Raw genomic sequence first — 12,049 nt, 5'->3', positions numbered from 1 at the left:
GTGCAACAATGAATGAATGGAAACCCAAAATCTCTGTAAATGTTTATGAAAATTAATAAAATATAATTAAAGAAAACAAACAAACAAAAAAAAACGTATTCAAAATAAGTAAGGAATGTCTTCACTAACTAGTATTCTCTTTCTGTGTGTGTCCTAGGAATGAGATGGCTGAAAATGTTTGTGCTAATTTACAGCAAAGGAGCATTTCTTACTATCTGCAGAAGATACTGTCAAGATAAACTGGGCAAAAATCTTTTCTTCCCTGTCCCCCAACTCTGAACACTTGTAAGGAAACTTCTCATTTTTCTGAAATACATAGAGTCTTTGATTTATGACCTATTACAATACTGTACTTACAACCATCTGGGGGGGGTTTGGTATATTTTATTGTGTACCATAGTTTTACAAATTAATTTGGTTCTTCCATATTTGTTTGTCAACCATGCCCTCCTCATGTGAACACTATCTTAATTTTTTTACAGGAACATAAAAAAAATTAGTATTGCATGTTTATGAAAATACTTGTAGTGGGAGATAATAGTTGGCAAACAGAGAAGTGTATGTTATTTAAGTAAAAATTTGATAAATTTGTTACATACAATTTTAAAATAGATTTGCAAATTTAGATGTACTGTTTCCAAACTCCAAAGACAAAGATCAGGCTTATAAAGATACTGATAATAAAAGGCAATGAAAAGGAAATATATAATAATGAGGCATTTCTCTTAGGTCAGATTCAACTTACAACAGCGTTCCATTCTGACAACCTCGCTATAGTTGGGGACTTTCTGTGACATCTTTAATGAATTAAGAACACAAATCACCACAACAAGATAAAGGTAAATAATCCAATAGAAAAAAAGGGCACAGGATATGAACAGACACTTCACCAAAGAAGACATTCAGATGGCTAACAAGCACATGAAGAAATGTTCAAAATCCCTAGCTCTAAGAGAGATGCTAATCAAAACAATTATGAGTATCATCTCACCCCAGTCAGAATAGCAAAATTTAACAGAACAGCAAGCAACAAATGCTGGTGAGGTTTTGGAGAAACTGGAAACCTTATTCAATGTTGGTGGAAGTATTAAATGGTGTAACCACTGTGGAAGGTGGCATGGCACTTTCTCAAAAAGTTACAAATAGAGATACCATTTGACTCAGCAGTTCCACTACTGGGAATATATCCCAAGGAGACCATAACTGACATCCAAGCAGATATATGCACACCCATGTTTATTGTGGCTTTGTTCACAATAGCAAGGAGTTGGAAACAATCCATGTGCCCATCAAAAAACAAATGGATAGAGAAGCTGTGGTATATTCACACAATGGAATACTATGCTGCATTTAAAAACAAGGAACTCATGCAATATTATTCAAAATGGATGACCCTGGAGGACATAATGCTGAATGAAGTACCTCGATCACAAAAGGACAAATACTGCACAGTGCCACTGTTGTAAAACAGAACTGACCTCGGAGTTTGGGGGAGACTGAGAAAGATGGGGTCAATAAAGTATACTGCATTGAAACAGATGAGGGAGAAAACTGTTTAAAAGGGATATGTGATTAGGTATTTTTGTCATGACAGAAGTCCAGCGTGAAGGCTGCATAGTGGAGTGGACCTGGGGGAGGGATTTTAAAACAATGAAAGAATTTGTCTTTTACTTTTCCAAGAGGGTAGTGTACTAGGGGGGAGGGTTGGGAGGAGAGAAAAGAGCAACAATAAATGAATGGAAATCCAAAGACTCTGTAAATTTTCATTGAAATGAATAATAATTTTTTAAAGCAAAACTAGTCCTTGCTAAGACTGCTGCTCATCTAAGATTTCTATTAAAAGATATTGAGAGTAGGGTATGCTTGTTGCGATTTCTAAATATTCTACACATTGTCTGACATTATCATTTATTAGGTATAGATCTTGGATTTTTGTCAAAGAGAAGAAATTCTAATCCTAAAAATGGTACTGAACACACAAAAGAGCATCTTTGATTCCTTTGACTCTATCATGAACTTCCAATAGCAGTGGTGCTTGGTAAGAACTCTTACCATGTTTCCACTGTCTCTTCCAATTTTCTGGTCAACATTTGTCTTATGTTATGGGTTTGGCAACAGAATCCAGACCAGAGGCCTAGTATATCCATTATTTTTATTCTTGATATTAATAAATGCCTACAATTTAATACACTAATTAAGGTTTACGTATTCCTAACAGGAGGAAAGGTTTATTAATATGTCAGTTAGCAAACAGCCTTGAAAACAGTTCCCAAGTGGTAAGTGTTATTTATGGAAATAGATTTAAACACAAATCCAATTTATTGCTTTGCAAGAACATATGGTCAGAGGAAATATTCTTCAAGCTATTTATTAAATTTAATGACTCTACTCCCTGTATGCTCTTGGCACATTACATCAGTACTAAGTTCACTGATTTAGTTTCTCTAATGATTCATCTTGAACTTTTAGAGTACATAAGAGTCTACTGTGAAAATAATTTTAAATGCTTTCCTGGAGGTTCTTATTTTGAAGATCTGAGGGGGGAGGGAATCTGCCTCCATAATTAAAAATTTCGGTCATTGGTGACTATGTTTTGAAATGTAATATTTCAACTGAAAATTTTTAAAAATGATATTTTATGTTCTACACTAAGACAAAAGTCAAATGGATCATTATTTTAAAAGAAAATATATAAAGCCTCAAATAAGCCTTAAATTTCCAATTCAAAGTGTGTGTTTGCCTTATTATTGGTTGGTTAGCAACAGAATCCAATTCCAGAAGATATGGGAGAATTATTTTAAAACTTTTAAAAAGCAACTATGATTCAAAATCCAGGAAATAAAATAAATTAACAAATCTGACTACAGAAAAACAATAAACTTTCAGCATGACAGAGGACAAATAAATGGCAACAGAAAAACAGGGCAAATATTTTTAATTCATATCACACACTTATGTGTAAAAGGAGGAAAATGAAGAATTTATATTTGCTGTGGTTTATGGAAACTTTGAAATAACCTACAGAAAACTGAGAATTGTAGTGGTCTGTGGCAGACCATGAGGCCTAGTTCGTGATAGAAAAAGGCTGACAAATACAGGCAGAAATATACAACAAAGAGATGATAAAATTGATGAAAGGGACCTTCTAAAGATTGAATCCCTGTGTGCACTAAAAACATTTTCCAACAGAGTGAAAAGAAAACCTACTGACTGGGAAAAAACATCTGGCAATACCATTTCAGACAAGGGTGCCATATCAAAAGTTTACAGAATCCAACAGGGCCACCACAAGAAAAAGACTGATAACACAATTACAAACAGGGCAAAAGACATGGAAAGATCTTTCACAGAGTAATATCTTTATTTGGATGCTCTACAGACACATGAAGAAATGCTCAAAGTCACTGGCAATAAGAGTGATGCAGATCAAAACCACAATGAGATACCATCTCATCCTAGTAGTAGCGACAAAGTTTAAGAAGACAAGTAATAAATGCTGGAGAGAATGTGGAGAAATAGGAATTCTTATACACTGTTGGTGGGGTTGTAAAATGATACAACCAGGGAGCTCTGGTGGCAGAATATACTGCACTACAATCCCAGAGGTATGTGGTTCAAATTTACCAGATGCTCTGCTGGAGAAGGAGGGGAAATCTCCCCCTGTACCAGTCAGATCCAATTCGACGGTACACACAAAAAAATAATAATAAAAAAAAGAAAAAATTAAAAGAAGAAAAAACCCAACGATACAAACACTCTGGAAGACAGTTTGCTGTTTCCTCACAACGCCGAAGATACAAATTTCATGAGACTCAGCTACTTCACTACTTGGAATATACCCCAAGAAAACTGGAATTGATGGAGATTTGTACATCAATGTTCATAGCAGTGTTATTAACCATCACAAGAACATGGAAACAGCCCAAGTGTCCAACCACAATCGAATGGATTGAGAAATTGTGGCATATTCACATGATGTAATACGACACAGCATGCAGAAGCAATGATTTTGTAAATTACTACATAATTTGGGAGGGACTGGAGAGCATTATGTTGAGTGAGCTAATGCAGTCCCATAAGGACAAATACTGTATAAGACCATTATTGTAGAAGTAGAGAGATAACTGGTAAGACGGGTATGAGGATCTAAGGGAGGGAAGGTAGGAGCAGAGAGGTGAGCATGGGCACGGAGGTAATCATAGGGTTGCACAATTTTATGGGTAGAGGGAGGGGTGGGTAAAGGAAATGGAAAAGATCTGGTGTAAAAAACCCAATGTATATGAACTTTGTAAGTAAACCAGTATAAAATAAGAATTTTATTATTAAAACAGAAAACTGAGAATGGTAGTGGTTTGTGACAGACACCTGAGTATCAGATAGATGGTGATAGAATGAAATAATAACTTTTTATTGTGTAACTTTTTGTAAAGTTGGTATTTGTTCAAGGCTAATAAATTGTCTATCTGAAAAAAAATGGAATTAAAAATTCCCTGATCTCACATGGCTGACTTTCAAAAGCAAAAACAAACAAACAAACAAACAAAAAAATAAAACAACCAAGAGACAATAAAAAACATGTTCTTGAGAACTTATTAAATAAAATCCATGATTATAAGGAGTTTACTTAATACACTTTATTATTATTCTTTACAGTGACTCATGGAAAGTGACACATTTAGCAATAACTTAAAAATGCATTTAAAATAAATATGAAATTACTGCCTTTAAATTCTACATATTTTAATCATGATAATATTATTGTTTTCCTGGCTTTTCAGAGTAGAGAGATAGTGTGAAAACAATGTATACCAACTTAGTAAGTAAACCAGTATAAAATGAAAATTTTATTAAAAAAAAAGAGAAAAAATAAAGTGGAGAGGTAAAATATCTTGAAAATATGACTGTCTTATTCTGGGCTTTCTAGAGAAGAAAAACCAGTAAAAGATAGATAGATAGATGGATAGATAGATATATATTCCAATTTTGCAAATAAACTAGTATAATAATTTTTAAAAGATACACATATATATTATATAAAAATATGTTTTATAGTTGGTAGGACAGTAAAATGGCACAGCTACTCTGGAAGACAGAAGGTGTTCCCCCAGAAAGCTGAACATAGAGATCTGATATGACCAGCTATGCCACTACTAGGAACATACCTCAAGAAAAACAGAATTCAGATACAGAGATTTGTACAACAATGATCGTAGAGGCATTGCTCACAACAGCAAGAACATGGAAACAGCCTAAATGTCCATCAACAAATGACTTGATTGAGAAACTGTAGTGTATTCACATGATGGAATACTATGCAGCACCCAGGAGCAACAATTTCAAAAAATACTGTATTACATGGGAGAGGCTAGAGCGTATTATGCTGAGTGAATTAACTCAGATATTATAGAAGATCATTATTATAAAAACAGAAGGATAACAAATGAGATCTGTATGGACATTCAAAGGGGGAAGGGGGAAGGGCAAGGGGTATGAGGATGGAGAGGTGGGGAATCATGGGATCAAAGAATTCAGTGGGTGGAGTGAGGAAGCTGGGGGTAAAAGTACACGAATAAACCAGTCAGATCCGATTTGACAGTACACACACACACACACACACACACACACACACACACAAAATAATAACATTAAAATATTTTTAAATGTCTTATATAAAGATAAATATATATGGAGAAAAAGATAAAATTACCTCAGGGAAATGGCTCATATGGTTGTAAAAACTGGCAACTTTCAAACCCTTGGAACAAGCATGAGGCTGGAGGTTTCTCCTGACTCATGCAAGTGCAAGGCCTGCCAAATTCAAGATGGACAGGTAAGATAACAGGAGGTTGGTTCACAGGCTGTGAAGGCTAGCAACTTCCACTAACTGAGCCAGAAGCAAGATCTAGAGTAAATGAGCAAGCTTTACTAGAACATCCACAGATAGATAAGTAGATAGACAGATAGGTAGCTAGAATGTAGGCCACACCCCCAACGAAACTTCTCTTACTGGTTAGTTATTGAAGATGATTACATCATCATATAATTGCCAAATACAACTGCATTATCACCTAATTGTGAAATCATTGAGATTCATGGCATAACCAAGTTGATACACACCCTTAACCATCATACAATGACAAAACGGTACCTATTGCAGATTGTGTCAGGAACATGGACCTTCAAATCTTCTGTGACTTTTCTCATCACTCTCTGGTAACCAGACATTTTTTCTTTGGCATAATTAGGATTGTGTCTCATTAAGTATTCCCCTAGGAAATTAATTGGATCAAACTTAGCTGGAGAATGAGTGTCTTTGAAAAGTGTCTTCTTTTCTACTTGCATTAACATTTTTTCCATTCCAGGAACTAAGGTGGGTAGAAGCTTGTCAAGCAAATATGCTCGAGAACTTACTGTTGTGCTTTCAGTATTAAACCACTCATTGGCCAAATTATCCTTATCAAGTTTTTTCTCAGTCCTCTTTTCTAGCTCCTTTTTCAGATTCTCTTTCTCTATTATTTTCTTCTGCATTGCCTGTGCTCTTGCCTCCACTCTTTGGAAAAGATTCTTCCTCCATGGTTGTTCTAGTTTTGGTTTCTCTTCAGTGGTATCTATTCTGAATGTCACATTGTCAGATTTTCTAAAAGCAATATTCTCTGAGACTACAGTCGTAGATTGCTTTATTGAAGAGTCTGGCTGCCACTCACGGTTTAATTCTGAAAAAAAAAAAAGTAAAACGTAATCTAAAGACTTCAGAATATTATTAGAAAAATAACTTTTTAACTACTGGTATGTCTAATATACAAAAGTGTCTTCAACTGAAAGTAACAGAAAAGCAGACAGCAGTGATTTAACAATGAAAATTATTTGTTAACCTGTTCAGAAATCATTCAGCAGTTTGGTGATTTCGTTTTAATTGACTACCTTGTTTCTATTGTTAATTGTTTCTAATTGTTTTGGTGGGGAGAAAATATAGACAGGTGTTTGTTGTCAGTCTACCATCATGGTCCACTTTCATTTATAAAATGAAAACATGAGCGGCTTGAAATATTGAAGTGCGAAGAAATGTATTCCAATATACCTGTTTGATACTCAGCAGGCATTTCCTTATCTTTCACCTGCCAACTGAACCTAAATTTTGTAGCACATGGAAATCACTTGATTTCTAGGAAACTAGATCTAAATCCTAACATCAGGGAATAAACAAGATTAGTCAAAACTTGTCATAGTGATAGAAACAATCATGGAGGATTGACAGGGATGAAAAGGGAGAGCAGAGATTAACAGATGGATGGATGAATGGATGGACAGGGTGAATGGAAAGGCAAGACACAATGAGGATGTGATGAGACATTGAAGTAAATGACATTGATCACTTGCAATCAGTGTTATAAAACAAAATATATATGAATGATTTCATGAAACCAGATTAAAAACAACAAAAAACTGTCATACTTATCCCTTTTCCCCTTACCCTTAATTTTTCTAGTGATAAACAGGTAACCTTGTTAGGGTCAATGAATGTAAAGGAAAACCTTGTGTAAGAAGGGACCAGTCCTTAGAAAAAGACATCCTGCTGGGAAAGGTGGAAGGTCAGAGAAAGAGAGGAAGACCTTCAGTAAGATGGATTCACAGATTGCCTGTAACAGTGGGCTTGAGTACAATACAATGAGGCCGGCATAGGGCATGGCAATGTCAGGCCCACTGTCCGCAGGGTCGCTTTGAGTCCTGGCTGACTTGTTGGCACCTAACAATAACAACAACAGTCCCTCTTGGGTATCTCAACAGAGCTTTAAGAGGAGAAAATATCTTTGTCCTAATTTTTTCTCTAACAATAGGCAAGAATTTCTCCTTTCTTTGATTTATTAAGAATTCTGGAAATCAAGAAAGGAATATTAATGAGTCAGAATTTTTTTGAAGTCTCTGAGAAATGGAAAGTTGACATGATTAGATTGACTTAAGGAAAATGTCTATCAAATTAAAAAGACACAGCAGGAAACCACTGTGAATTTGGGAGCAGCTATGAGCCACCTGCAAATATAAGATGGGGCTGGAGCAAAAGGTCCTGCCATCCTCTAACTGCCCAGGGGGAAGATTCCCATCAACAGTACCAACAGCAGCCTAAGAACAATTTCTATGAAGTCAAAAAGCCTCGCCTCTGTACTCCACACCTTTCCCACCAATTTGGACACCAATTGTCCTTCCCACAGCACTCCTGCTTGACAGCTTTGCAATCTGAATGCTTGTCCTGCTTGAGCAAGTGGTACAAAGCTCTTTTAGCTTTGCTATTTTAAGTATCCCTGAAAACACCCTGCTCCATTAAGCATCCTAGGTCCGCAGGATGGAAAGCTCAGCTCCTTCAAAAATGTCCAAAAGCACACACTGCACCATTAAGTCTCCTGCCCCAAAGGCACTCAACTCTGGTTCTGTGGGCCAGGAACCCACAGTTCTGTCTTATACTGACTCTACTGCCACCATCTCTCTACCACTGCTTTGTGCCATCTCACTTACTTTTATATCTCTGTCTCCTGAGTCAAGGAATTGCAGCACATGTGTCTCAAGTCTGAAGGGCATGCTTAATTCCTGGCCCTTCTTTCTTAATGTCAGTGAGATCCCTACATACCATCTCTAGAATGGCTAGCTTTAAGTGGGGAGAGATGACAAAACTAAACAATCCCCATGCTAGCACTCTATATACTTTATTTGCACGGTCTCATCTCACAAAGGTGCCACATTTCTTACCTACATTGTCAACAAACTATTCAGTCTCCTTGGTAGGCCACAAACATCTCACATTTATAATCCTATTAATTAATTTTGTTCTGTTGTACATAGACTTATTATGATTCAGAACCAACTGGACAGTACCTAACAACAACACATTCATCTAAGGAGTCCTGGACGTGTACTATATTAAGTGTTTGGGCTGCCAACCAAAGGGTTGGAAGTTTGAATCCACTAGCCACTTTGAAGGAGAAAGATTAAGAAAAATATCCTTTTGCAAATCTTTACAGCCTCTGAAACCCAGTAAAGGTTTGCATGAGTTGGAACTGACTGGAGCTTGGTGGATATAGTAAGATGAGTTGCAAAAATAGTGGCTTAGAAAAGCAATATCTAATATTTCATTGTATTGAAGCACCACAAGCTTAAAAACACCTATATATAGATATTAGGGTATACCTTTCCCAGTACCTTCATCACCAGCTAAACTAAACATTAGGATAACTACTATAAACATTGGTGTTTAGCTAGACAGGGAGGATAATGTTTATACAGAATTTACACACATATATAAAGAAATATTGGCTCCATTGTCTGTGCATTGTACCCCTTCTCCACAATCACTGGGAGAAGGCTACAAAGCAGAAACTATATCCACAGAAAAGTAAACAGGGATGTTTAAATGCAAATAAGCACACATGTAAGAATTACTATATAGGAAAAATATATTTCACTAAATTCAATAAATGCAATAACTAGTACCACTCTAGAGAATGGTGTTTCTAGAACCAAGGTACTACTGATTTAGTAGCCTGAAGAGAGCCGCTCTGGTAACCCAAAGGCCGTGCCTCTCGAGCCATTTCAATCCATTGGCTGCACAGGAGAAATATGGGCCATCTCCTCCAGCACAATCAACAGCCCTGAAAATTCTCAGGCGGGTCAGCTCTGAGTTGTTCTGACTTGCTTGATTTTGAGAGAACAAATGCAGAGTCTCTAAAAGAATCATAATTAATATCCTCAGGGCAGAGATATGAAAGGAAATAAGAATTTTATGGATGTTAGGAAGGGGGAAAGTTCCCCCAAAAAACAACAGGGTTCCTTGGCAAACCCTAACTCTAGGACTGTTGTTGTTGTTAGATGCCATCGAATCATAGACGACTCATAGCAACCCTATGAATGAAAGGCCTGAACACTGCTCCTAGAGTTTCCGGAGGCAAGCCATTTCAGAAGTGGATGCCACTCCTGCTTCTAAGCTTGTTTTAATCGGAAAGCTCCACCAAACACTTTCTACCATGGGTAACCATTATCTCATTTGGCACATCAGTGTCACAGGACTAGAACTAGGGCAGGAAATATACAACATTAACCTGAAGCATTGTGCAGGATTAGAATGTAAGGAAACGCAAAACTACACACACACACACACACACACACACATTTGGGATACATCAAAAGGATACAGGAGTAAACCAAAAAAACTTATTTTTAAATTTTTTTAAAAAAACTCTTAATGACCATAGATGGAACAACTCAATTACAACAAAATAAAATCAGTTGTATTGGGTTAAAGTAAACAGCCAATATGATACAAATATTGAATAAATAAGTAAGTGAGGAGAATAGATAAGTTATTTTAAGTAACTCCCCTCTCCTTAGGTGTGGGTTATGCATAGAGATTATCTTCCCAAAATTCAGTATATAATGTGACTGAAGTGGTGGGAATGAGTGCGTTTGAGATGGCTAGGTTGGCACAGAATAGAACAGCATTTAGTTGCTGTTAAATCTGAAATAAACTTAAATGATGTTCTGGTAAAAAAAAAAAGAACAGCATTTACGGCTCTTGTACATAGGGTCACTATGAGTCGCAAGCGACTCAGTGGCACATAACAACAACAACAACGACAACAAATGGGGGGGGGAAGAGTAACTTGGCAGTGGAGAGATTGGGTAGATACTACCTCAGTCAGATGAACAAGATTAACAACAGTATATTGTTGTTGTTATGTGCTGTCGAGACGCGACGCATAGTGACCCTATGTACAAGAGCCTTAAACCCTGCTCTATCCTGTGCCAACCTCATTATCTCTGACACAGCTACTCCCACTATGCCAATCACTGAATTGATCCATCTCATCGAGGGTCTTCCTCTCCTGCACTGTCCCTCCATTCTCCCAAACATGATGTCCCTCTCCAAGGACTGGACCCTTCTTACAACATGCCCAAAGTATGTCAGACGATGCTTCAGAATCCTTGACTCCAAGAAGCAGCCTGAAGTCACCCTCTCCAGGATGAACCTGTTTGTTCTGCTAGCAGTCCATGGTATATTGAACACTCTTCTCCAGCACCACAGCTCAAAGGCATCAATTCTCTTTCTATCATCCCCAGTCACTATCTAACTCTCCAAAGCATAGCATGCTATTGCAAAGACTATAGCCTGGATCAGGCACACCTTAGTCTCCAGCCTGATGGCATTGTTCTTCAGTACTCTGGAGAGGTCCCTGACAGTAGACTTTCCCAATAGAGTATGAAGTTGTGTTAATTGTATACAACTTTGACAAGATGTGATGAGAATGGCATTTTACCTTTGTCGTCTTCATCTAAAATACCCCTAACTCCAGTCTAATCAAGATATCATCATCAGGCAAATTCCAATTAACAAAGAGTCTACAAAAATGTCCCTCAAAACTGTCAAGATTATAAAAAACAAGGACATCTGAGAAACTGTTAGCATCAGGAGAAGACTAGAGAGAGATATGACACCTAAATGTGACATAGTATCCTGGAACAGGAAGAGGACATTAGGAAATAGGAATAAAGTATGGACTTTAACTAATAATAATGTATCAATATTGGCTCATTAATTGTGACAAATAAGCAATACTAAGGTTGTTGTTGGGTCAGAACCAAGTTAGAGTTGAAACTCTAGCAGGTTTTCAGAGGCTGGAAATTGCATGGGAGGATACTGCCCATCTTTCTCCCGTGGAGCAGCTGGTGGATTCGAACCACTTGCCTTTGGGCTGGCAGTTCAGCTCCTTGCCACTAAGCCACTGGAGCTCCCAATGCAAAGGTAATGTTGTTGTTGTTGTTGTTGTCGTCATGTGCCGTCGAATCGCTTGCGATTCATAGCGACCCTATGTACAAGAGCCCTAAACTCTGCTCTGTGCAGTGGCAGTCGCACCATCTCCGATACACCCATCCAAATTGCCCCAGTCACTGAATTAATCCACCTCATAGAGGGCCTTTCCCTCCTGCACTGTCCCTCCACCCTACCAAGCATGATGTCCCTCTCCAAGGACTGGTCTCTCCTCACAACATGTCCAAAGTATGTTAG

At 37.3% G+C, this 12,049-nt stretch overlaps 1 protein-coding gene across 1 annotated transcript in view; it reads right to left on the bottom strand.

The window, feature by feature from the left end:
* The window catches only part of EFCAB5 (EF-hand calcium binding domain 5), a 114,698-nt gene extending 108,053 nt beyond the window's left edge, over positions 1-6,645 (bottom strand). Inside the window, exon 1 of the mRNA XM_006891079.1 lies at positions 6,149-6,645. Within this exon, the coding sequence (XP_006891141.1) occupies positions 6,149-6,528 (380 nt within the window). The 5' untranslated portion in view covers positions 6,529-6,645. The remainder of the gene's footprint in view (positions 1-6,148) is intronic.
* Between the last annotated feature and the right edge of the window lie 5,404 nt (positions 6,646-12,049).

Source organism: Elephantulus edwardii, unplaced genomic scaffold, assembly GCF_000299155.1.
Source record: "Elephantulus edwardii isolate Elephantulus edwardi_28Jun2011 unplaced genomic scaffold, EleEdw1.0 scaffold00094, whole genome shotgun sequence".
Taxonomy (NCBI): domain Eukaryota; kingdom Metazoa; phylum Chordata; class Mammalia; order Macroscelidea; family Macroscelididae; genus Elephantulus; species Elephantulus edwardii.
The sequence above is the reverse complement of the archived record's forward strand: the minus strand, read 5'-3'. Positions and strand labels throughout refer to the sequence as shown.